The sequence below is a fragment of the Mesoplodon densirostris genome, chromosome 3, assembly GCF_025265405.1.
Source record: "Mesoplodon densirostris isolate mMesDen1 chromosome 3, mMesDen1 primary haplotype, whole genome shotgun sequence".
NCBI classification, from domain to species: domain Eukaryota; kingdom Metazoa; phylum Chordata; class Mammalia; order Artiodactyla; family Ziphiidae; genus Mesoplodon; species Mesoplodon densirostris.
The window spans coordinates 146,885,300-146,911,592 of record NC_082663.1 but is presented as its reverse complement, the minus strand read 5'-3'; the positions used below and the strand labels follow the sequence as shown (position 1 = coordinate 146,911,592).

Here is a 26,293-nt window from a genome sequence, read left to right as displayed (position 1 = left end):
CACCTCAAGCTCTTCGCCATTGTCAGTTCCATTGCTTCTTTAGGGAAATATTTTTGGACTTTCCAAATATTCCATGATATGCCTCCCTCACTCGCTATAATTTATCACCTTTGTAATTAATAATTACATAATTGACTGCTTAATGTCTATGTCATTCCCTAGACTGAGGTCCATGAGGGCAGCAATATTTACTCAACATTGTGTCCACAGCGCCTAGCACAGTGCCTGGTTCATAATAGGCCCTATTATTGATGCTTATTACATCTAATGAATGAATTTGTTGTATGTATGAATGAATGTGAATGATAAATAAATGATGTTGGCTTTAGGCTCTTCCACGGCCCCTTAACCTCTCTAGACTTCCGTAGTTCCTCTCTGTAAAATGTGATCGGACGGTTCATCCCTCCCCCAGGATTGGCGAGAAGCCTAAGACAGGTGACTAACACAAATCCCTTCGCTGGTGTCGCGTTGAATTCTGTAACGGTTTTATTTATTAACTGGTCTTCTGCAGGTGGCGCCACGTGCCCCGCTCGTGCCCCGCTCGTGCCCCGAGTCGGCATGGGGCGGGACCAGGGATGGGGGCGGGGCAGAGACTGGGGTGGAGCCAGGACGCAGCAGGGGCGGGGCCAGCAGCTGCGGCGCCGCCGGGCCTGTGCGGCCCAGGACGTCCCCGTCGCCTCTGGCCCCGCCTCCCAGGGCGGGACTTCTACGGCGATTGGCCAGTGTAGGCGAGAGGCGGTTGCCATTGGTTCGTGGCGCCGTCTGCTTGGCGGGCGGTGTCCCGACGCAGGTGCCGGCCGGAGCGGAGCTAGCGGCGCTGACGAGACCGGCCGGGCCGGGACCAAGGCCCGGGCAAGCGGAGGGGCCTGCGCGGCCGCCCGGCCCGGCCGCGGATCAGGTAGGTACGGGCGGGAGGATGGGGCCGGAGGGTGCCGATCCGCGGGCCGGCCCCGAGTTTGAGGCCCGAGCCCGGCCCCCAGTCGGGACGGCCGGGCTCGGACAGTCGGCCCCAGCCTTCCCAGGGACTAGGTGATCGCAATTTCCGTCTTTGCAGAAGGCAGGAGGTCCTCTGGGGGCCGGCACACAGTAGGTGCCTCTCCGAGCCTCGGTCTCCTCATCTGTGAAACCGGGTCATCCCAGTACCAACCTAATCGGGCTGTTGGGAGGAATCAGGAGGTAGCAAATGAGGAAAGCGCTCTGCACACAGTAGGCGGTCAATAAATGACCAGGCACCTTCCCCAACCTCCTCCTCAGAGGGGCTCTGCCAGGAAAATAGTAAATATAATGACCCAGGCACTTGCTTAGCAGAGTGCCTGGCTGTTCGTGGGTGCTCAAAACGGGATAGCCAGAATTTATAGGATTAGGTCATTTAGTCCTCTAGCGACAATATCAAGTGGAAGTACTAGAAACGTTCCCTGCTATACGGATGAGGAATGAAGGCTCAGAGAGGTCAAGCCTTTTGCCCAGGGCTACACAGCGAGTAATGATCAGAGCTGCGATTAGAGCCTGGCCTTCAGTGCAGGGCCATGCAAGTACTGAAGGGCATACAGGAGCCTCTCTGTGGTAAGTGAAGAGGAATGAATGCATTTCACAGGCTCCATGTTTATCCTAAAAAATAATAACAGTGAGCATTTGTTGAGCGCTTACTGTGTGCCAGGCACTGGCTGTGCCTTGTCTCATCAAACCCTACCAACAACTCTGTAAGCTGATGATGGTAATTATCATAAGAGCTAATATTTATCGACTTTCTCATATTTATGCATGTATGAGCTGGGTTTCATTGGGACCCCCATTATACAGAAGAGAAAACTGAGGCCCAGAGAGCAAAGAAGCTGGACTGAGATGACACTCTGGGGAGCTAGGGCCCTCTGACTCTTCTTCCCTTGGTTTCCTGCCCTCAGAAAAAAGGAGTCTGGGTAGGTGTGGAAAGGTTGTGGTTCCCCAGCACCACCCCAGACAAGCCTAGCCAAGGGCGAGCTTCGCTGGAGGAATTGAGCCTGGGTGCTCCTTCCCAGGAAGCCCCTCAGCAGACACAGTCCACTAGCTTCATCAACTTATTTGACAAAGGAGAATAATGAGGCCCAGAGAAGCCAAGTGTCTTGTTCCAGGACAGACAGCATTAGTAACAGAGTCAGGACTTCAAAGAACCCAGATCTCTTGAGTCCCAGACCCACTCACTGGACTAAGTTCAAATCCTGGCACTGTCCTGACTTAGCTTGTGATCTTGGGCAAGAAGCTGCCCCTCTCTGAGCCTCAGTCTCCTCACCTGTCAAATGGGGGTAATTATTGGACTTACATCTTAGTTTTGTTGTGAAGACTCAGTGAAATCCATCTCTCAAGCACTGGGCCAAGTTTGCTTGAGGCATTGGCTCTCTCTGCCATCCCAGCAGCCCCAGAGCTGCAGCCACCCTATCCTTGCATCCAGCCTCGAGTTTGGCCTTTTGCAAGCCCAAGCCTCTGTGCTTTGCACAGATCTCTAGCCTCTAAATATTTCTGATTCCCATCATGGGTGCTGGCAGACCAGGGTCTGGGGGGCGGGGTCAAGAGACCTGGCTCTCCCAACCCTGCACTTACACAGAGGAGGGGCTGAAAAATTAATGCAGGAACTCTGTACTAGACACAGGGCCAGGTGCTGGAGAGACTGATGAATGGAAGACAGACGTGGTTAAACCAGTAGATGAAGAAATAAGAGCATTTCATGGGAATTCCCTGGTGGTCCAGTGGTTAGGACTCTGCTCTTTCACTGCTGAGGGTCCAGGTTCAATCCCTGGTCGGGGAGGTAAGATCCCACAAGCTGTGTGGCGCGACCAAAAAAGAAAAAAAAAGAAAAGAAATAAGAGCATTTCAGGCCCGTAGGCAGAGAGTCTTCTGCGCTGTTTCTAAGGCCGCTGAGTCACTGGACCCCCTGGGTCTGGCCTTTGCCTGGTTCTTGGATGGATCGAGAGGGAGCCCACTGTGGCCGTATGCCTGAGCACCCTCTCCAGTATCTGCTGCCTCAGGAATAAAGGCGGCATTGGCCTCTCAAAAAAAAAAAGGAAAGAGCATTTCAGAGAGGGGTACATTCTGTAAGGGCAATAACGTGGACACCAATGGCACTTTGACCAGAGTGGTCAGGGAAAACCTCTCTGGGGAGGTGACCTTTGAAGGGGACACTTATAACAACTGTTTGAGTTCAGTAAGCTTAGCACAGTACCCGGCTTGCAGTAGGTACTTAATAAACAGTAGCTGCTATTATTATTTTGGTGATTTGCAGGCCTTGCATTAGCAGATTTTACCAGTGCTTTTTGTTTTTGTTTTTCCCCTGACAGTAAAAGAAATGATAGAACTTAATATACAGTAGCTGTGATGTTTCTTGTGATGCCCAATTACTTGCAGAAATGTGAAGGCCAATCCTTGGAGGGGCAAGAAGAGTGGATTCCCCTCTGCCTGCATTCCCTTGGGTAACCCAGTGACTTCCCTGCTGGCCTCTGAGCTGGAAATTCTGGGTGCAGGCACTCGGAAGGGACAGCAGTGTACACAACATGGCAGGCCTGGCCACTGCCCTGAGGATGTTATCTCAGTCATGCAGCCTTCCTCCCAGCCTCCTCCTGCCTCTGGGCTGACACTTGCTTATGTGGCCAACAGCAGCCCAACTATAGAGGCTCAGAAGGGCCTGCTGAGCCTGGAGGTCTTCTGGCTGAGCTGTTCAGAGACTGTTGATCTGGCAGCAGACTGTCCTGGTGCAAAAAGTTAGCCGATGACTTACACTGCTTCCCTCCCGCCCCTCTTTGGGTCTCAGAGTTTGACTGGCAAGGGTTGGTAAAAAACAAGTGTGGGGGGACCTCAGCGAGTGTTTCGGGGGTCTCTGGATCATAGTTCCTAGGGACAAACGGTGGAGTATGAGACAAGTTTGGGACAGAGATCCTTAGCTCCAGGGCACCTGTATTGGTTTCAAGAGTCCTCTGTTACTTTCATGAAATTCTCCAAGGGAAACACACAAGACTTGCTGGCTGGTTCTGTGACGGAAGAAGAGCTTGCCAAGGGTTCCTTTTGGCAGGTCAGACCCTGGGGTGGGGGACAGAATCCTGCTGAAGTCTCCCACCCAGAGCAGACTTCAGATTGGTCTGGTGGCCTCTCCTTGGGGACAGAGGCATGGGTTAGAGCGGCTGCTCTGGTGGGTGGGGACAGATACTGCCATGGTCCTCCCCAGCCTGGGCCACTTCCTTGATAGCTTGAGTTATCAAGGAGTTCAGAGCCCCACAAGAGGCCGTCAACCAGGAGGGTCAAAGTGACTCACCATCCTGGTCTGCTGGGCCAAGTTTCTAGCTCAGTTCTGGCCCACTCCAAGGTGGGCGTGAGCCCAGGCCTGGCAATCCAATCCATGGAGAACAGTCTCTACATGGTTGGCGGGCATGGTTCTGTTCCTGGAAAGCGCCAAGCACAGGGCCTGCTACACAGAAGGTGTTCAATCACTGTTAGGTGCTGTTATCATGTCTGCAAAGGTGATAATGGGGGTGACCTGCATGCTTTGCAGGCTGGGCCGGGCTGGCCTTTCTTAGGAGAGTCAGAGGTAATATAATCAAGCCCCTGAGATGTGCCAGCCCTGGGCTGAGCTGCATGTGTGACCTTATTGAATCCTCACAGCCCCCTCCAAAGCCCCATTGTACAGATTGGGCAACCGAGGCTCAGAGAGCTGGATTCGGTGTGTGGCTTGCTAACCTTGCCCTTAATCTTCCTGCCGGCCTCTCCCCAGGCTCCTGGGACCATGGGCCTCAGGCCCTGAGGACGTGGGGCTCCCTGTGGCCATGACGACGGGTGACTGCTGTCACCTCCCTGGCTCCCTGTGCGACTGCTCCGACAGCCCCGCCTTCTCCAAGGTCGTGGAGGCCACGGGCCTCGGGCCACCCCAGTATGTGGCACAGGTGACTTCAAGGGACGGCCGGCTCCTCTCAACTGTCATCCGGGCCTTGGACACACCGAGGTTAGTGGTGGCCAAGCAGCGATCTTTGCCTTCACTCACTTCGCTCTCGGGCCCAAGGGATTTCCTCCCAGCCCTGCCTGGGGTCAGAAATCCAACTGCGGGAATCCCCTGGCGGTCCAGTGGTTAGGGCTTGGTGCTTTCCCTGCCGGGGCCTGGGTTCGATCCCTGGTCGGGGAACTAAGATCCCACTAGCCGTGGGCCAGAAAAAAAACAAAAAAGAAATCCAGCCACCTAGAGGGGCCAGGTGGGCAAATAAACTAGTAATCACCACGTGGAAACTGGCTAGCCAGGTCTGATTCTTCATGAAAAGCAGAAACTCCAGATTACTGGGTAAAATCTGAAGGTCCGATGTTGGTGAGTAGCTCACGTCTTGGGGAGGCTGCTTGAGGAAGTGGCTGGCTATGGACTCAGGGTGCCTGGGCTCAGGTCCTGAGTAGAAGCCTCTCTCCCTGTACAACCTGGGAAAAGTTGCTTCACCCCCGTATCTCTAAACTGGGGACACCTTCCTCACTGGGTTGTTTTGAGAGTACGTGGCCGTGGTCCACATAAAGTGCCCGCAAGGGGCTTTGCCACCTCATAAGCATTTGATAAATGTATTTAAACCTCAGTGCCAGCCTTCCAGACCCACGTGTGAGCTGAGTCTGCCTGGTTCGCCAACTTGTCACCAGTCCCAAGGAAAAGAGATTTAAGGAAACCCCACACAAATTTAAATCCACTTTAACTCACTAAGATTTAATCTGGCCACCAGTTTTTCAAGTTTAATGTATTTCATCATGTTTACTTGAGACAATTTAATTCATAAGCTTTTCTTTCCAATTTTTTGTATTGTTACGATATAACACAATTTAGCTTCTTGGCCATTTTATTTTTATTTTTTTAATTAATTAATTTTATTTATTTATCTTTGGCTGTGTTGGGTCTTCGTTGCTGCACGCGGGCTTTCTCTAGTTGTGGCGAGCGGGAGCTACTCTTCGTTGCGGTGCGCGGGCTTCTCTTGTTGCAGAGCATGGACTCTAGGTGCACAGCTTCAGTAGTTGTGGCATGCGAACTCAGTAGTTGTGGCTCGTGGGCTCTAGAGCACAGGCTCAGTAGTTGTGGCGCACGGACTTAGTTGCTCCTTGGCATGTGGGATCTTCCCTGACCAGGGCTCGAACCTGTGTCCCCTGCGTTGGCAGGCAGATTCTTAACCACTACACCACCAGGGAAGCCCTCTTGGCCATTTTAAAGTGTACAGTTCAGTGGCTTTAAGTACATTCACAGTGTTGTGCAACCATCACCACCATTCAACCCCATAACTCTTTTGATCTTGCAAAACTGAAACTGTCCTCATTAGACACTCACTCCCCAGCCCCTGGCCCCCACCATCTACTTTCTGTCTCTGTGGATCTGACTCCTCTAGGGACCCCCTGTGAGTGGAATCACACATTATTTGTCCTTTTGTGATGGCTTCTTTCACTGAGCATCATGTCTTCAGGGTTCATCTGTGTGGTAGCAGGTGTCAGAGTCAATTCATAAGCTCTTCATTCAAAACATAAAAAGAAGCAGATGGAAGCCTTGCAGTGCTTTGGAGGGAGCCCACTGCCAGTCACCTTGTAAGTCTTTGCCTGGCATCATTTCTTTCAGGAAGCCTTGCCTAAGCCCAGATGAGATTGGAGTTCTCCTTCTGGGCTTCCTCCAGGGTCTTGGTTTTTATGTCTGCATCTCCATCAGACCCCCTGAAGTCAGGACAGGGTTTGTGCTGCTTGAGCCAGGCTGGGAGCAAGGGGACCCTTAGTGGGCCCAGGGGCCTCCTAGCCAGAGCTGCCGGGGTGGGGGGCAGGGAGGAAGTCTCCCTCCATGGGGTTCCTGGGGACCACTGAGTGAGTTGACGTCACCTTGCCCCACCCTCCCTTTTTACACCTGGGGAAACCGTGTCCCAGAGGGAGCTGGACCCCTGCCAGTGTCACTGAGCAGAGCTGAGGCATGAACCTAGGGCTCCCCCTTGGGTGTGGGGGGCAGGAGGAGAAGCCTGTTTGGTCCTGTCAGCCTCCCCTGCAGCCCTCAGAGACCCAGGCAAGCAGCAGTACCAGAGTGGCCCCTCCGCGGGCAGCTGGTGGTCAGGACAGCTCTGCCCACTGAGACTGACCGCAGGGTCCTCCTGATCTACCCCTCTGCCATTTTTAATTTTTTTGGCTGGATTGTATGGTAGTGCTTTTTTTTAATTTTTAAATTTTTAATATAATTTAATATATATTTAATATAATTTTTAAAGGTTACAGTCCATTTACAGTTATTACAAAAAATTGGCTCTATTCCCGGTGCTGTACAATACATCCCTGTAACCCAATAGTTCGTACCTCCCACTTCCCGACCCTCACGTTGCCCTTCTCCTCCCTCTCCCCTCTGGTAACCACTAGTTTGTTCTCTATATCTCTGAGTCTGCTTTTTGTGTTGTTATACTCACTAGTTTCTTGTATTTTTTAGATTCCACACATAAGCGTATAGTAATTGTCTTTCTCTGTCTGACTCATTTCACTCAGCGTAATACCCTCCAAGTCCATCCATGTTGCTGCAAATGGCAAAATTTCATTCTTTTTGACAGCTGTCTCTTCTGCCTTTTTGTTTTGTTTTGTTTTTTGGCCGCACCGTGAGGCATGTGGGATCTTAGTTCCCCGGCCAGGGATCGAACCTGTACTCCCTGCAGTGGAAGCGCAGAGTCTTAACCACTGGACTGCCAGGGAAGTCCCCCCTCTGCCTTTTGATGCAGCTCAATCCCAACTTGCCCAGGCTGAAGGCCAGGGCAGAACAACCCTTCCCAGAGAGAGGGCTGCTGTTTTCCCAAAGGGTTGTCATCATCCAGGGACGGGGCCCTCTTTACAGCCTCCTGGCCAATCTCGCCAGGAGGAAACGAAGATCCTCCACTGCCACTGCTGGGAGGTGCTGGGATCGGCAGAGGCCACACAAGCAGGTCACTGTCCCCCTCCTTCTCTTCACTCACCCTGTAACTCCTCCTCCCAGCCAGCCTGTGCCATCTGGGAGCAACAAGGGTGGGGCTGAAAGATACTGTCCCCAGCACCTGGCTGGTTCCATGACCATAAAATCAAGCCTTCCATTTCACTTCAGAGGAGACCCTGATTCCTGGGGGCCCATGGCACCCCAAGTGGGGCAGAAAGTTCTGGACCCTGAAACCTTCAGAGGACAAAGAGGAAGGCCCAGGAGGTATCTCCAGGGCCCAGGACAATCCACAAAGGCTCAGGCTTGAGGGCCAGCATCTGGGGCCCCTCTGGCCTCTGTGAGGCCTCCCTTCTCTCCGCCCCCTGGTCTATGAGCCAGGCCCTCCCGGAAGCTGCCCTGAGCATTTCCACACCCCCAGCCCTTCCACCTGGCCTCATCCCGCTGCCCGATTCCCCATGGCATCCATTTCCATCTCCCTTCTGCCCATGGAGCATGCTCTGGGCAGCCCCACTGGGATCTGTGGATGTCTCACCTGCTCTCCCATCCCATTTCCTCCTCAACTGTATCATTTGCATGATTTTCCTGCCAGAATTTCGGGAGTAAAGCCCATTTCTCTTGCCCTACTACCGGTGGCAGGCAGCCTAGTGGCTCAGAGTATACAGGCCCTGGAGTGACTTCCTGGGTTCCAATCCCAGCTGTGCCCGACGACTAGCTGTGTGACTTCTGCACAAACAGATGCCTCAGTTTCCCTGTCTGTAAAACAGGGGCAAAAAGAACACCTTCCTCCCAGGCTCCCTGTGAGAATGAGAAAAATTAACCCAGATGTTGCCCTCCAAATTGTGCATGGGACCTCATCAGTGCTCAATCATAAATCAGTGTGTGCTTTGTTTTCTTGTGTTTTGTTTTCTCTGAACTTACACCTCTGAAGTAGGGTTCTTCAGGGACAAACCCCAAAACCGACATGGCTCTCCCTCAAGGTCCTCGTCACTTCTACTTCCCGGCTTGGTTTCCGGAGCAGGGATCCCTTTCCTGTTCACTTTTTTTTTTTTTTTTTTTTTTTTTTTTTGCGGTGCGTGGGCCTCTCACTGTTGTGACCTCTCCCGTTGCGGAGCACAGGCTCCGGACACGCAGGCTCAGCGGCCATGGCTCACAGGCCCAGCCGCTCCGCGGCATGTGGGATCTTCCCGGACCAGGGCATGAACCCGTGTCCCCTGCATTGGCAGGCGGACTCTCAACCTCTGCGCCACCAGGGAAGCCCCTTTTCCATTCACTTGATGTGTGTGGGGAGTGTGGGAGCAGAGGGGAGCCCGGCATGCTCTTTTGACCTTGGAGGAAAAAGTAGCAGCCCAGGCACAGGATTGAGGACCAGAAAGCAGACCTGAGGGGTCAGCTCAGCTCTTGGGTTTCAAAGCAGCCAGGCCCCGCCCCACAGCCGGAGACACTGAGAAAAGGATAGAAAGTTTCTGAGGGGAAACTGGCGTTATCTGGAAAACAACTCTCCTGCTCCGCCTCCTCCGTGTGTTCCCGCAGTCCTCTCTCTGGGCAGAAATGTCTGGAAAACAATGACTCATGTGCTGGACAGCCGCTGGGGCCACCAAGGCCACGCCCCTGGCCTCCTGAGCTGCCCCAGGAAGGACCCAGCATCCCCAGAGACCAAGCTGGGGCCGAGACTTCCCTGAAGCAGCTTCCTGCAGACGCATTTTATGTTTGTTTTCCGAGCCTCACTAGAGCAGAAGAGCCAGGGAGCTCTTCTCCCTGGACGCACAGGTTTCTTAGGTAGCATGGCCTTCAGGTATGGCTGGATCCAGAGCTTCTGATGGTGTCCTTGAGACTCTGCTTCTCCCTATCTCTTGGCTCCACCTTCCTCTGTTTCCCTCTGTTTTGGCATCATTTACAGACTCCATGTGGGGACCAGGCTGCTGCCAGCAGCTCCAGACTTACATCAGCCATGCTGCCTGTAGTTCTGGAGTTTAGGGAAGAAAAAAAAAAAAAAAAAGAATTTCAGGAATCAATTCCCAGTGGCTCTGATTGCATCACACATGCTGTTCCCTGAGTCGGCCCCTGTGACCAGGGATGTGTGGTGTTTTGATTGGTGAGGCCTGAGGTCATCAGGGGTGTCGTCTTGAGGACCAAGAGTTGAGAGTGGATTGGTTGCCCAGCACAATCAGGGTGGCATTGTAGGAGAAGGAGGAGTGGATGCTGGGCAGGCAGGTACAAGTGATGCTCACCCTGGGCCTAAAAAGGTGCCGCGGGAACCTTGGGGAGGGAGCACATCACTCCACCTGTGGGAGTCTGTGAAGGCTTCCCAAGGGAAAGGATATTTGGAGCCGGGCGTTGAAGGATGAATAGGAGTTCGCCAAGTAGCAGCATATAGGGGCGATGCTGAGCTTGTGATCCAGTGCATGTGAAGTAGGAATAGGCAGGAAACTTGATCATTACTCATGTGTCCCATCTCTGTGTCTAGCGATGGTCCATTCTGCAGGATCTGCCATGAGGGAGCTAATGGGGAGAGCTTGCTGTCTCCGTGTGGTTGCACTGGCACACTGGGCGCCGTGCACAAGAGCTGTCTGGAGAGATGGCTTTCCTCATCCAACACCAGCTACTGCGAGCTGTGCCACACGGAGTTTGCAGTGGAGAAGAGGCCCCGGCCCCTCACAGAGGTATATGCTTGGGAGCCTGAGGTTGGAGTGGGCAGGGGGGAAGAAGGCAGGTGTGGGGCCGGAGGAGGGAATTGCCCTGGAGGATCCTGGGGGGCTGGGGAAGCAGCTTCTCTATAGGGAGGAACCTCTCTCCTGTCCCCGGGGTCAGTTCTGCTGATGGGGTGGGGAACCGGGCCTGAGGTTCCAGACCTGACAGACCCTGTGCCTCCTCCCTGTTTTGGTCACTTCAGGTGACCTTAAGGCTGAGACCTGAGGAATGAGAAGGGAGGGCCCAACCTGAGGAAGGGCAGTCCTGACGGAGGGCACAGCAAGTGCAAAGGCTCTGAGGCCAGGAGAAGCTTGGTGTTTTGGGCAAAGCCCACGTGGCTGGAGTAGAGCTAGTTAAAGGAGGAGAGCGGCCTCGCCGGGGGGGCTCTGTGGGCCAAGCCTGGGAGCTTAGACTGTAGCCTGAGCGTGATGGGTGGGGGTTGAGATGGGGTATTCCCAGGCATGACGGGAGCCACATGGCTTTCCAGAGCATTGCTGGTTGCCCGGGTGCCCTCCAGGCTCCTCTCTGCCCAGCTTGGCTTGGCGTGGGGCAGCTGAGAGCTGCAGGCGGATGTCACTGTGCCAAAGTGTGGGCTCCTGGAAAGGCCCCTGGCCCACCCGGGACCTTGGGCTCTTAGGAGAACAGTTGGAGGGAGAGCCAGCCTGCCTGCACCGCTCACCCCCACACGCTCCCACCCCAGTGCCTTTGCACATGTTCTTTCTGCAGCCTCGAGCGCTGTCTCCCCCATTCTTCACCAGGCCCCTTCTGCTCATTTGGTTCTCTGCGGTGTCACCTCCTCGGCCTAGCCTTCCCCATCCTGATCATTCACCCTGTTTCATGCCTCCCCCGACTAGCATGGGAGCTATGGGCAGGGACTTTTTCCTGCCATCAACTGTGGCAGGCAGTGTAGCATAGAGGCCAAGACGCACAGGTCCTGGGACAAGACTTCCTGGGCTCCAGTTCTGGCTTTGTGGACGACTAGCCATATGAGTTTGCACAAATGGGTCAGCCTCTCCATGTCCTCAGTTTCCCCCATCTATAAAACAAGGTCATGGGACTTCCCTGGCGGTCCAGTGGTTAAGACTCCGTGCTTCCACTGCAGGGGGCATGCGTCTGATCCCCTGTGCGGCCAAAAAAACCAAAGAACCAAAAAACAAAAAACAAGGGCAGGAGTGCCCCGCACTTATCCAGGCCTGGCCTGTCATCGTCATCGTCTCCATAAATATTTGAAAGAAGGAACGAACGCAGGGAGGTGCCAGGCAGGAGGCTGGTCCTGCAGGGCCCAGCGATGAAGATGGGCGTCAGCACAGGGGGCGGAGGGCCTGGCGGTCCCGCACCCCGTCCCCCCGCAGAGGCTCGAGGGAGGGCGGTGCATGACGGTCTCTCTCAGCGGCTCCCCCTCTCTTCTTCCCCGCAGTGGCTGAAGGACCCAGGGCCTCGGACAGAGAAGAGGACACTGTGCTGCGACATGGTGTGCTTCCTGTTCATCACGCCTCTGGCCGCGATCTCAGGCTGGCTGTGCCTGCGCGGGGCCCAGGACCACCTCAGGCTCCATAGCCGGCTGGAGGCGGTGGGGCTCATCGCCCTCACCATTGCCCTCTTCACCATCTACGTCCTCTGGACGCTGGTGAGTGGCTGCCCGCCAGAGAGCAGGCATCTGGGAGCAGTCAGGCCCGGGGTTTGGTCAGTGGCTTGGAGGGGTTGGGGGGCGCCCTGCCTGCCTCGGTTTGTGGCTGGCCCTCGGTTTGTGGCTGGCCCTCGGGTGGAAGCAATTCCCAGCATCTCATGGAGCTCCAGATTCCAAGCTGGCCCAAGGTCCAGGGAGCCAGGCGTGAGCCTTCTGCCCCAAGGATACAAGGGCATGTGATCACCTCTGCTGAGTGCAGGCCCCGCCAGCCACGAGCTCCACCAAGACTGTGCTGGCGGTGGAGGTGGGGTGGGGTGGGGTGGAGGAGTGGGGGTGGGGAGAGGCAGAGGGACACCAAAAGGCTGCGGAAGAAAGAGCAGGAGAAAGAGAGACAAAGAGAGAGGACCATCAAGAGACAGACAAGGGACTTCCCTGGCGGTCCAGTGGTTAAGACTCCAGGCTTGCACTGCAGGGGGCATGGGTTGATCCCTGGTCGGGGAACTAAGGTCGATCGCCCCACGTGGGGGTGGGGTGGGTGCTGAGAGAGAAAACGACAGGGGTTGAGAGACAGGGAGTGTAGTGGGGTGTTGTCCCCGGCTTCTGGCAGGCATGAGAACCCTCACTCAGAGAGGAAAGGTCCCCAGAGTCTGGCCCCTCAAACAGAGCCACTGGCCTCCAGATGTGGGGCACTCCCTCCTCAAGAATTGTTTCCCAGCACATCCACCAAGCAGGTTTTTTTTTTTTTTTTTTTTTGCGGTACGCGGGCCTCTCACTGTTGTGGCCTCTCCCGTTGCGGAGCACAGGCTCCGGACGCGCAGGCTCAGCGGCCATGGCTCACGGGCCCAGCCGCTCTGCGGCATGTGGGATCTTCCCGGACCGGGGCACGAACCCATGTCCCCTGCATCGGCAGGCGGACTCTCAACCACTGTGCCACCAGGGAAGTCCCAAGCAGGTTTTTTAATACAAGTAGGATGAAATCATAGGTCCTGCTTTGCAGTCTTGCTTGTTTTCACTTTGCTAATGTCCTTTTAAAAAAAAAAAAGCAGCCACCCAACAATCTTTCATTGTATGGGAGTGCTGTATTTTTTTAACTAATCCCTTTTGATGGACACTGGGATCATTTCCAATGTTTTTTTTTGTTGGTTTGTTTTTTTGCCGTTATAAACTGTGCTTTGGGTGCCACCTGTGCAAATGTTTCTTGGAACTGGCTTGGTTAAAGAGTATGAACCATTGACATTTATTGGAAAAAAAATTTTTTTTTTAATAGATTTGACTCATTAGAGCAGTTTGAGGTTAAACAGCAAAATGGAGCAGAAAGTACAGAGTTCTCCAAAATCCTCCCCCACATCTGCAGAGCCTCCTCCACAATCAGCAGGGCACCAGAGCAGTGCATTTATTACAGTCGATGAACCAACACTGACACATCATCACCCCCAGCCCATGGTTTACATTAGGGATTCACTCTTGGTGTTGAACAATTTGTGGGTTTAGACAAATGTATAATGACATGTATCCACCATTAGAGTGTCATACAGAGCATTTTCACTGCCCTAAAACCCCTCTGTGATCCTCTGGTTCATCTCTCCCTCCCCCAAGCCCTGGTAACCACTGCTTCTCTTACTGTCTCCATAGTTTTGCCTTTTCCAGAACGTCTTATAGTTGGAATCATGCAGTCTATAGCCTTTTCAGTGAAAGCACCGAGTCCTAACCACTGGACCGCCAGGGAATTCCCTGTAGCCTTTTCAGATCTGCTTCTTTCACTTAGTCATATGCATTTAAGTTTCCTCCATGTCTTTTCCTGACTTGATAGCTCATTTCTTTTTGGTGCCAAATAATATTCCATTGTCTGGATGTCCCACAGTTTATTTATCCACTTATCCACGGAAGGACATCTTAGTTGCTTCCATGTTTTGGCAGTTATATGATCCATTGACGTTTGGCCCCTTCCAAGAGGCTTTATCACTTCACTGCCACCCTCTGAGAGACAAAAAGGGACACCCCCCACCTTCCACACATACACACACAGACCCTCTCACCTTTGCAGGGCCCTCAGTGCTGGTGGGGAGGTTCCCCAGGTGAGGGAATGGGTGTGTGTGCACTGTCTGTGTGAGAAATGCCCGGATGCTGCTCCTGCTTCTGGAAGCAGGAGCCTGGTCCTGGTTAGGTCGAGGCAGATGCCTCAGGGGCCTGGTTTTCCTCTCTTGGGGGTAGAGGCTGTATGGCCAGAGGCTGGCCCTCACGCTCATCTCCACCCTGCCCTGCAGGTCTCATTCCGCTACCATTGTCAGCTGTACTCCGAGTGGAGAAGGACCAATCAGAAAGTGCGCCTGAAGATACGGGCCACTGACGGCCCCGAAGGCACCCAGCACTCCCCTCTGGCAGCTGGGCTCCTGAAGAAGGTGGCAGAGGAGACGCCCGTGTGAAGGCCGGGCTGGCAGGGCCAGAGGCAGCTGGCGATGCCCTGGCGTTTGGAAGGACAGAAACTACCCGACCCTTCCGCACGGCTGGAATGCTTCTTAGGCCAAGAGATGCCAAAGTGGAGCTGATTCCGTGATCCCCGTGTGAAGCTATTCTCAGATCGTTTTGCACACTCTTATACACGAGGAGGACAGATGGATGTGGTCCTGAGCTTCAGATGGAGCAGGCACCCTGATCTCATTCTGAGGTCTACCCGGCCCCTCCTGGGCCAGCAGCCATGGCCAGAGGCGAGTCGCGGGCACCCATCGAGTTGGGAGGTTCCGCAAGCTTCTTGCACTTTTCTGCACCTGGCAGGCTCACATTCCCGGCACCCTCAACTTTATAAAGTTGCACTGTGTTTCAAAACCCACCCCCCTACCCCACCCCACCCCCAATGAATAAAAGGAGCCCTTGCTGGACAAAACGGACTTGTCAGTCCCGTTTCTGAGGCCTCAAAGTGAGGGCACGGGGACCGAGGGGAGTCAGGACCACACAGAGGTAACAGCAGCAACAACCAATGCTCTCGGCTGGTTTGAGGGATCACAGGGCTAGAAGCAAAGTGCGAGTTTTCAAGTGAAGAGCAGGTAGCAGGGCTATGTATTAAATGATTTAAAATAAATATACATAAGAATAGTGTCTACTTCCTGTGCATCTCCCGTGGGTCAGGTACCCCGCTGGGCCCTTTACACTCACTAACAAGTAATGTCCCCACTTACCGAGAGTCACCCTGAACAGGGCCCAGTACTTTTTTTTTTTTTTTTTTTGGCCACATCACGCAGCATGTGAGATCTTAACTCCTCAGCCAGGGATCGAACCCTCGCCCCCTGCATTGGAAGCACAGAGTCTTAACCACTGGACTGCCAGGGAAGTCCTGAGTTGTAGTTTGGTGCTAGGCTGTCTTTCATGACCCTTAACCCTAGCAGAGAGAGAGCAAGTCTTAGATCCTTTGGCAGAGCTATGACTGAATTTACACTTTAATAGCACCATTCTCTTATTTATTTTTTACAATAATCTATTTATAGCAAGGTTTCAATGTGGGCTGTGAGGTAAAGCAACATTTTAACATCCTTTTTTTCTTTGGCTGCACTGGGAGGCTTGCAGGATCTTAGTTCCCCAACTAGGGATGGAACCCAGGCCTTGGCAGTGAGAGGGCAGAGTCCTAACCACCAGACCATCAGCAAATTCCCAAAACATCCTTCTTTTAACAAAAATAAAGTGTCAGTTACAGGAAAGAGTGAAGGAATTAATAGTGCAGGCAATGGCTAAACCCAGGAATCTGGGCAGTGTTGGATTAAATCAACAAGCCTATAGGAGCACAGCCTAGTAGAAAGTTTGTCTCCTCAGCCTGGGCTTGGCTTGTGGCTCATCTCCAGTCACACCCACTGCCGGAGAAGGGATCAGAGAAAAGGTGGCTTCTTGTCCCCGCTGCTTTGTATTCGGCCTCCTCTCTTTGATTCTGACAGACTGCTGTGGCCTCTTCCGCCATTTCTGAGCCCTGTTGGGCAAGGGAATTCAGAGATTCGTGAGGCTTCTTCTGGTCCAGGGGTCCCTCTGGTCTAGAGAGGTCTAAGGGGGAGGGGGTGAACTTCCCTGGCTGTCCAGGCCAAAAAAAAAGAGAGATAGAGAGAGAGAGGTCTAACGGGGAGGAAAGGAAACTGAGATAGATTCCAGTGGGACCATGTGAAGAGGGTTGGTGTGCACAGGGGATTTTAGTAGATCAGAGACTTCCGGGGGCAGGGGGCGGGTTGGGTGGGGGGAGATGAGAGGAGGGGCTTGCAGATGGGCAAGAGAAAGGAGTTCTAAGACTGGTGAGTCTGGGAAGTTCTTGGGAATGGGAGCTGGAAAGAGAGGGTGGGGCCTATCCTCTGCCTTAGCCTGGGCTATTGGACTTATTCTCCGGGCCTGGAGTTCTCAACCTGGCCTGATTAAGTATTTAATTTGGAGCAAGGTGTGGCAGGTGAGATAGTTCCTCAGAGCCTGATGAGATGTAGCTATTTTGTGAGATAGGGGGAAAAAACCCCATTTTTCCCATTGTGAGCTTAGAGAGAGTTTGGTGGTTAGATGGGAACTTCTTCAAGATCCAGTGAAGCATTTATTTCAAAGTACCAGAGACAACAGAGACCAGGGGTGGCTGCTGGGTAAGGGAGCCTGAGGCCTCTGAATGCTGGGGGCTCTGGCCTCTTCCCAGGCCACTGTGGCTGTCCCAGGACATGGTCCTGTAACAGCCCTGAAAACCCATTTGGGGACAGGGCCGAGCTCTCAGGGCAGAGGGGCCCACGGTCAGGCAGAAAGGAGCCCCATCATGTGATTTCTATCACCATGTTTGGCTTCTTGCTTGTTCATTCACTCAAGAAACATTCATAAGCACATTCAAATCCTCCAGCGAGGCGTCTGGTTGTTCACGGCTGTCAGTGAGAGACTTAGGCCATGGGCTCTGCACCCAGGACTTCTCAGCATGGTGGGGAGACAGGTCGGATAGAGCCCAGATATTCTTGGTGCAGGATGATACTTGCTTAGAGAGAGAGCATTTTACACATTTGTCCTATGGCCTGGTCCTTCAGTGTCCTTCCCTTGCCTGCCTAACTCCTTTCTAGCCTAGTAAACAGAACTTTCGCTGCCCTTCTGCCCTAGCTCTGATTACACAAAGCTGGGAGTGACGAGGTCCACGTGTAGGGGGGTGGAGAGATGGCGCCTCTACCAGACCTGGAGAGCGTATGGAGTATCCAGCAGGCGCCAAACGCAAGTTAGTCGCGAGAATGAATTAGTAACAGCTAACGGTGCGCGCCTGCGCGCGGCGGGGGCGTGGCCCGGAACAGGGGCGTGGCCCGGGGCTGGAGGGAAGGAGGCGGGAGGCCGCCGCGGCGCGAGCAGACGTTACTGGTCGCGCTGAATCACGTGAGCACGCAGGCGCAGCGCCGCGCATCCCGCTCGCTCACACAAAGCCCAGACGCGGAGAAAATGGCGGCAGGGGTCGAAGCGGCAGCCGAGGTGGCGGCGACGGAGCCCAAAATGGAGGAGGAGAGCGGCGCGCCCGGCGTGCCGAGTGGCAACGGAGCTCCGGGCCCGAAAGGGTGAGTATTCCACGGCTCCTTGTCCCAGGCCGGGCACTTTTGCGGCGGCGGCTCCGTTAGGTCTTGGCGGCTTCCCACCGGCGCGGCCTCGGCCGGGCTTTCCCCTCAGGGTCTGCCGAGGGTGGGGGCCGCCCAGGCCGTGAGGGATGAAGCCGGGCGGCCCCGGGAGCGCCTCTAGGACAGATCCTTCTTCCCAGGCCTCGGGCCTCAACTCCCCCGGTCCCTCCAGGCCGTGTCCGATCCCGATCCCGACGCAAAGGCCTCAGGCCGGGCCTCTGCGCGCGGGGATAATGGCGCGCGGGCCCCGGAGCCGACAAGCCCCGGAGTCCGCGACCCGCTCGCCTATCGGGTGACCTTGGTTGGGCGCAAGGTCTCACGTCTCTCCGCAATGGCCCGTGGCCTCAGTTTCCCGATCGGTAAAGTGGGGGGAGGGGAGGGATTGCGCACGCAGGATCTCGCCCGTTGTCGGTCCGGGTAAACAGTAGCAGAGGCGGGTGGGTATCGGGAAGGACCGCGAGGCCGGCTCCGGGAGCCTCCTTCCCCCCTCCCGCCTCCCGGCGCGCGCCGTTCCCCTCCTCTCCAGCCCCCCCCCCCCGGCCCCGCGATAAGTGCCTCGGTCGGAACCGCCCCTGGCTCCACGCTCTGGCCACGGCTCAAGTCCCTTACCTCCTCCCCAGGTGCGCCGTAGGTATTTGTGGAGAGATCGGACCTGCTGCTCAATGTTCAGCCGTAGAAACAAACTATAGGGGGAAAAAAAAAAAAGGGAAACATTCTCTTCCGTGTTCCAGTGGAAGATTTTTCCATCATCAGACGGGTTCACCCATTTCCAAACTCCGTCACCCTTTCAGTCCTGTTTAGAGGTCTGTCTCGGGTCCTCGGTTTTTAAAGTTTCCGTAAAGCTTTAAAACATCACCTTATGTCCCCTTGAACCCCATTCATTCTGATTACAGGCGCCTGAAAGATGAAGAGACGTTTTGCCTCCTCCCGGCAGCTGTGGGGGGCGGACAGGGGAAGGCTGGGCACACATTTGATTTACCACATAAAGTTTTTAAAAATTGTGGTCACATACGTAAGGTGAAATTTACAGTTTTAGCCATTTTTAAGTGTACGATTCAGTGGCATCAACTGCATTTGCGGTGTTGTGCAGCCATCACCAGTATCCACGTCCAGAACTTTTTCATCATCCCAAACAGAAACTAGCTATTAAACAGTAACTTACTCTTCTCCCCCTCTCCTGGTTACCTGTGTTATACGTTCTGTCTCCTATAAATTTGCCTTCCCACAAATTTTTAATGTGCATAATTGGAGTTCGTGGGGATTAAAAGTGAATGTAGTTAAAGCGCTTTGTTAATGAGCACTCACTAAATACTAGCCATGTTGTTAAACTTTCTCTCCTTAGGTGGGGAGGAACAAAATACCGTGGTTACTGGTCCTTGGAAATCAAGAGAAAGGCATCTTAGAAGTATTCCCAGCCCTTTATTGAAAACTCTGGAAAGGGATGTGTTCATTTAAACTTTTTTCATTACCTGTCTATTTCCTTTATTTCTTTATCACAGGATGGAGTGCTGCTAGAATCGTGCTAGGTGAGAAGTTATTAGTTATAGATTATAGCATCTGGGGTACATTTTTCAAATTTCCCATTTTCCACTGTCCATTTCCAAATAGTCATTTTGTGACTGATTCCAAATAGTCATTTTGTGACGTACGTTAACACATGGGCTATTAGAAAGAATCTGAAGGTTTTAGAGCTAAAAGAGCCCTTGTTGGAAAGAACCTCAAAGTCTAGGACTGCTTAGTAGAGACTATTTTAGGAAGTTACGAACACTTAGATCTGTTTGGGAGGGCCATTGGAAAAGTTTGTGTTTGTGGTGTTTTTTTTTTGCATCACAAAGCTTTTAAAAAGTTTCATCACAAAGTTCTTTAGAAAACAAATGCCCCCCCTGCTCACAGGGAAGGCCAACGAATATTTTTGTAGTAAAGTAATTGTGGTATTAGTAAAAGGAGTTACTAGGTAGGGAGCATGGAGGGGCTCCCCTCCCCGCAACCTAACCTGCTGGGGGCAGTTAAGAGGTGTTCCTCTAGGGGGAGGAGGATGAAAGATGATGGAGAGAGGCAGAGAGGAGAGTGTCCAAAGACTAGGGATTTTTATATATTTATATATTTGATACGTATTTATAAAGAACCCAAACTGCTGGAGCACTGGGGGCCAGCTGGTGGGCAATGAATTCCAGACTAAGGAATTTAGATTTTTATCTTGAAAGCCTTTGAGGGATGGGAAATGAGTGAGACTGGATTCTTCTTACCTTTGTCTCCACCAGGAGTGCAGTGTGCTGTAAACCAAAAAGGCAGTGAGATAGCAAGCTTGATGAGGACCCCACATAGGACAGCTTGTTTTGCAGTTCCTTTTCTTCTGGGTATAAGAGGAGGATTTGTTTTATTTTGATGAGAAATATGTTGCATCTAAAGACAGTCAAGGGACTTCCCTGGTGGTGCAGTGGTTAAGAAGCCGCCTGACAGTGCAGAGGACACGGGTTCGATCCCTGGTCTGGGAAGATCCCACATGCCGCGGAGCAACTAAGCCCGTGCGCCACAACCACTGAGCCTGCGCTCTAGAGCCTGCAAGCCGCCACTGCTACTGAAGCCCGCGTGCCTAGAACCCGTGCTGTACAACAAGAGAAGCCTCCACAGTGAGAAGTGTGCTCACCACAACTAGAAAAGCTTGCATGCAGCAACAAGACCTAATGCAGCCAAAAATAAATGAATAAAAAAAAATAAATTAAAAAAAATAAATTCTGAAGTTAAAAAAAATTAGTCAAGATTCAGAGTTAGAGAATATTAGTCAGGAGGTAAAAGCGTTCATTTTAGAGGACTATGTAGGCTTAGGTTTGATTTTTTTTTTTAATTTAAAATTTTATTTTTTAAAAATAAAGGTTGCACCGTCCATTTAAAATCAGTGACTTAACCTACTCCACACCTTGTGGCTGAATCAGAAAACTGAGAGGCTATTTTAAAAATAAAACTTGGTATTTAGTATAAATTCCTGAGGATGTAATGTTAGTGTTGACACCGTTTTACAGGCAAGAAAAACTTTTTTTTTTTTTTTTTTTTTTAAACAATTGAGAAGACCCAGGTTAAGGAAACTGACCCAGAGAATCTGGGGGAGGCCATCTTGACTCCAGGTCCTTTGCTGCTTCCACACACCACCCTGGTAACCTCTCACTGAACACAGTTATTTGAAGTGTTTTGTTTTTTTTTTTAAACCAGATTCTCTGTGCTTTGCAATGATTTGAGTGTTTGCTGTACTTCAAAAAGTGATTGTTTACTTGATAATAATTTTGAGGCACATTTGATTGTGAGCTCAAGATTAGAATAGGGGCTGTAGGTTGTTTGAATGCATGCTGCCAGCTCTTTGCTTTCACTCTGCTCTTTGATTTTATTCATGGCTAGGCAGGGAGATGCTAGTCTGCAAAGATTAGGTTGCTTGTTTCATTTAGGAGTTCGCAGATGGTCTCTCCCATTACCATGTTTTGCAGTCATAGAGGTGAAAGCTGAATTGCTCCTTTGGTAGTCTGTAATGAGTATAGTGCCTAGGTTTCCTCAGCCACGGCCCCAGTGGGCTTATTTTAAACCCTAATCAGTATGTGCAATGGTAGAAGGCAAGGAGTGAATCATTCTCCAGAAAATTTTTGGTACAAAAATATATCATTGCCACAGTTAGTGTGCCAAGTCTCTCCTTTAAACTTGCCAGTGTGGATAAGTAACCTCCTTTCACAGATGAAGGAACTGAGGCCTGACAAAGAGTTGGTGGCATTGGGGTTCAGACCTAGATAACCCTACCTCTTAGTCACCTGTAGTACTGCTCCCTTAGGTATTGCGCTTAACATTTACCAACCTGCTTTTTGTTAGGCTGATTGTTGATTCTCACGACATCCCTGTGAGCTACATGGATACAGGTTATGCTGGTTTTGCTGGTAAAGAACCAGAGACGGAAAGAGCTTAGGTCACGTGGGTAGTGAAGAGGTGGACCTGGAGCTAGAATAGTGCTGTGAATAGTGCTCTCCACATCTTAAATGTGTTAGGGGAAACTCAGGATTGAAAGGATTTCTGTGAAGAGTCATTTTACATAAGGGATGGTTCTCAGGGGAATATGGGGGTGGGAGAGTCTTTTCCCTCAGGAGATGTGGTCAGGATGTCAAGGTATCGGGGTTGCCGTTTCAAACTACACTCTTGATTGAAAAACTGAGAATAATGAGAGTATTATACGTGAGAAGGAATGCCATGGAGGCATAAGGGAGGGTAGGGATTCACTGTTTTACGTGGTGAATGTGGCAGCCCTTGGTGAAATAGGCAGGCACTCAACCTTTTTACTTGTGATCTTTATGTACAGTATAATTCTAGTATGGTGGAGCAGTGACATGTTAAATTATCAGTTTTCAAAGAATGCAGTCAGTGAAACAATTCCAAAGCCATATTAAACATAATTAATGTTATTTTAATGACTTGGGAGGTTCTTACAGATACTTTGGCCTTATCTTTATTGATGTATCATGAATTAGATTGATAGAATGTCAGAAGAAGTTTTTTAACATGTTGGGTCTATTTAGAACTTCAGGTAGATGATTGGGTGCCAGAATCAGATGGGGTGTTGATTGGGAATTGGGAGCCACTTAACAAGGAGAATATTGGTAAGGCATTTAGCTTGCTTAGGTAGCTTCAGTTTCTTTGAAAGATGACAAATGTGTTACTTTATATAGGAGTTACAAGTCAAGTTATATTGGGGTTAGGTTTGAAATTTAAGAAACTAGTGGAAACTTTAAAAATGTATAATTGGCACAATAAACTGCATAAGTTGGAAGTGTACGATTTGATACCCTCACTGAATCAAGATAATAAATACAACCATAACCCCCTTTGCTGCCCCTTTGTAATCCTCTGAGTCGTTTCTCTCCCCACCCCCAGGCCATCAGTATGCATCAGTGGTTCTCAATGGGGTGATTTCTTCTTTCCCTTCAGGGGACATTTGGAAGTGTCTTGGAGATATTTTTGATCTTCATTTTCAAGTCTGAGGAATGGGGCTGCTACTGGCCTCTCTTGGGTAGAGGTCAGGGATGCTGCTGAACATCCTACAGTGCACGGGGCAGCCTCCACAACAAAAAAATCTGGCCCCCAAATATCAGTAGTGTTGAGGTTGGGAACACCCGCTATAGATTAGTTTGCCAGATTAGATTTTCTCAAATATAGTTGTATATGATGAAATATTACCATATGTACTCCTTTTTTGTCTGATTTCTTTGAGTAAGTATTTTGAGATTCATCCACGTTGTGTGTAGTTCATTACTTTTTGCTGAGTAGTATTTCAGTGTATGGATATACAATAGTTTGTTTATTTACCTGTTAGTAGACATTTAGATTTCCAGTTTTGGGATATTACAAATAATGTTGCTATGAGCATTGAGGTCTAAATTTTTGTATGGATGTATTTTCTTCTGGGTAAGTATCTAGTTGTGGATAATGTATGGTAGGTGTGTTTTAACATTTAAGATTCTGTAATATTCTAAATTTGGGGTATTTAGGATAAAGCAGTTTATTTCATCAGTGTAGCTAAATTATAATCTACCTATAAAAATGTGCTTCTAAAAGGTTTTCACAGTTAAGTGTTACATGTATTTTAGGGCTAGAAGCATATTTCCGTAATTTTATCCCGAAGGTAAGTGAGAAAATTGAATTAAACATTTAAAAAATGGGCTTTTCTTAAACTGTCACATCATCTATACTTGAACATGCGTCACGTGAGGTTTCTTTGAGGGTGGTTTTCTACAATTCTGTCAAGAATAGAGTTGATGGTGATTAATAGAGTTACAAAAAGGTCAATTTTTTAAGAAACTGGAAGTGATGAGATAGGAAGAAACTTCTCAGAGAGAGGAAATGATTAGCCAGAGAAGGACTTGGGTGCAGTAGTGCTTTGCTCACACCTTGGCCATAATCCATTTGAGCTGCTTTCTTGATGATGAGCCATGTGATGTGGATTAACCCCAAACCAAATCCCCAGCTTCTGGGGTTAGATTGGGTAGTTTATTCTTAGTAGTAATGATGCATGGCCGAATTAGATACTTTGTTACCTACTTTGTCTTGTAATTAGTTATTTATACATTTTGTAACTAATAAGGTGAGCTGGGCAGTCTTCGAAAACACAGGCTGGAAGCATTACTGTGTCATGAACCCTGTGTCAGAATAATGTTGTTTTTTTTTTTTTGCTGTACCCGGGCCTCTCACCGCTGCGGCCTCTCCCGTCGCGGAGCACAGGCTCCGGACACGCAGGCCCAGCGGCCATGGCTCACGGATCCAGCCGCTCCGCGGCACGTGGGATCCTCCCGGACCAGGGCACGAACCCGTGTCCCCTGCATCGGCAGGTGGACTCTCAACCACTGCGCCACCAGGGAAGCCCAGAATAATGTTTTTTTTAATGTAGATTGTAGAATGTTTGGGTTTCAAAAGAAACCAGTTCTAAAATATATTCCTACCCACAGACCCTCTGTAGGCCCATGAAATGTAGATTGATCTACATTTTATGAATTGTAACACACTTCCTCCTTATGTACGGAGGGGGTAAGATGCATGCTCTGTCTGGCAGACGGGTGCAGGGCTTTCATATGGAGTGGATGGTTGAACTGTGCTTGCGGTGTGCAGTCAGTCTGAGGAGGGTCTGTTGTGAGCCTGGGTAGACAGAGTGAAGAATTCTAGGAATCTGGGGATTGGTGTGGCCCTACTCCCCCTCCCCCATCTGCCAGCCCGTGTGAAGGAGGTCTATTTATTGCATGTTAGTATAGTTCAGATCATGCAGGAAGTTGCTTTCCTTAGTTTTGCCTAGGATGATAACTACACTGGGTTACCACTTGGCACGCCTGTGTTTGGATATGAGGGACCAGTAGAAAAAAATACTTTGGGGACTACAAAAAGTTGCTAACTTTAATTTTTCCAAGTACACTGAAAGTCCTCCAGCTACCATTGATGTTTGAACACTACCCCTCCCCCACACAGGGAAGACATATCCTAGAATAAAGATCAACCCTTTACGTTAAAGAAGGTGGTCTTACAAATCATCAATACTGTAATCTTGACTTTTTGTTTTCTTTCCGTTTTTGTCGTGTCGTGGATCACAAAGTCTCTGCTAGAATCTGTAGTTTGGGAGTCCCTTGATTCTCACTGGTGGAAAGCATAGGGCTTGGGAAGCAGAAAGTGCTGGACTTAGTGCCCCGAGAGGACTTCTGTGGCTGCTGCCTCCCCAGTTGTTCCTGGTCAGCTCTCACAGGTGTCTGCCTATGGTCAAAGGGGGCTCGGAACAGCCACACGCAGCCAGCGCAGGGCCTTGCCCTGCTGTGCACACCCTGTCTGGTTCCTGGGCTATGGACTGGGCTTCCAGCCTGTCTGGTTCTGTGCTTTGGGAGCCTGCATTTCTTGTGAAACTTTTCCTGCCCACTCTTAAGCCAGATTCGTACTTGTAGAGTTTAGAAATGTAACTCCATGGAAGCAGCCAACACACAAAGTAAAGAGTATTACAGGAAAGGCCATGCCAGAAAAACAAATCCACCCTTCTTTGCCAAAGGTGGAATTGTTTGCATGCTGTCTTTTACCTATCAGCGTTGCTCAGACTTCAGTTTCCCTAGCCTCAAAGTAATAGGGTTGAGTAGAGAATGTTTTCTTTCCCTTAAAAAATTTTGTTTTTAAAAATTGTGGTAAAATATATGTAAATTTTGCCATCCTAAAATGATTACGTGTACAGTTTAGTGGCATTAGGTACAGTGTTGTACACTATGCCAATAGCCACTCGCCATTTCCAGAACTTTTTTCTTTTATCATCCCAAACAGAAACTCTGTAGCCATTAAACAGTAACTCGCCATTCCCACCTCTCCCCAGTCCTTGGTAACCTCTATTCCTTTTTTCTCTATGTCTGGCTTATTTCACTTAGCATAATGATTTCAAAGTTCATCTGTGTTGAAGCATGTATCAGCACTTCATTCTTTTTTTATGGCTGAATAAGTAATATTCCATTGTATGGATCTACCACATTTAGTTTATTTCATTCATCTGTTGGTGGACACAGGTTGTTTTCACCTTTTGCTATTGTGAATAATGCTGCTAATGGTGTACAAGTACCTGAGTCCAATGTTTTTCCTCCCACAATGAAAGACACTTTTATTTGTAAAGCTAAGATTGGTTGGGCCTGTGTGTACCACCTCATTTCTGTTCCATGAAATCTTATAAATCTTCCTTCTCTTTTCCTGTTTCTGTCTTGGAGTTAAAGCACCTTGGGCAGGGAGTTGGCCTGTCTCCCCCACCTCTGTTTGAGCCCCACAGGAGTGTGTGAAGGCCTAGGAAAGCACACTTGTCTTGGGAATGATTTTTTTTTGATAGGTGGGTTTTAAGGAGTGTACTACTGCAATTTTCTGCTGTATGGACCACTTTAGTTTGTCTCAAATCAGAATCAATATTAGTCTTGTGTTACATGTAACTTTATGTGGGATTGTAAACCTGGAAAATCAAATATTGTCTTTAGT

General features: G+C 50.6%; 2 protein-coding genes across 4 annotated transcripts in view; both read left to right on the top strand.

The window, feature by feature from the left end:
- The first annotated feature begins 765 nt into the window (after window positions 1–765).
- Window positions 766–15,090, top strand: MARCHF2 (membrane associated ring-CH-type finger 2). 2 transcript variants are annotated; one of them, XM_060094235.1, is made up of 5 exons: window positions 766–898; window positions 4,733–4,960; window positions 10,359–10,554; window positions 12,000–12,209; window positions 14,474–15,090. In XM_060094235.1, exons 2-5 carry the CDS (start codon window positions 4,785–4,787, stop codon window positions 14,630–14,632), a joined length of 741 nt encoding a protein of 246 aa, XP_059950218.1. In that variant the 5' UTR covers window positions 766–898; window positions 4,733–4,784; the 3' UTR covers window positions 14,633–15,090. The 2 variants fall into 2 exon arrangements, with proteins under 2 accessions (XP_059950218.1, XP_059950219.1); XM_060094236.1 differs by lacking the exon at window positions 766–898 and adding an exon at window positions 1,120–1,563.
- Window positions 15,091–17,576: 2,486 nt separating this feature from the next.
- HNRNPM (heterogeneous nuclear ribonucleoprotein M) overlaps window positions 17,577–26,293 on the top strand; it is a 39,579-nt gene continuing 30,862 nt past the window's right edge. The window contains exon 1 of one of the 2 annotated variants that reach the window (XM_060094234.1): window positions 17,577–17,737. In XM_060094234.1, coding sequence (XP_059950217.1) covers window positions 17,625–17,737 — 113 coding nt within the window. In that variant the 5' untranslated portion in view covers window positions 17,577–17,624. The remainder of the gene's footprint in view (window positions 17,738–26,293) is intronic. The other variant, XM_060094233.1, reaches the window with a different exon arrangement.

Coding starts and splice junctions, on each gene's coding strand:
- MARCHF2 (XM_060094236.1), top strand. CDS start 1,427: ATGAGGAATGAAGGCTCAGAGAGGTCAAGCCTTTTGCCCAGGGCTACA. Junction 4,961..10,358: donor CGGGCCTTGGACACACCGAG/GTTAGTGGTGGC, acceptor CTCTGTGTCTAG/CGATGGTCCATTCTGCAGGA. Junction 10,555..11,999: donor GGCCCCGGCCCCTCACAGAG/GTATATGCTTGG, acceptor TCTTCCCCGCAG/TGGCTGAAGGACCCAGGGCC.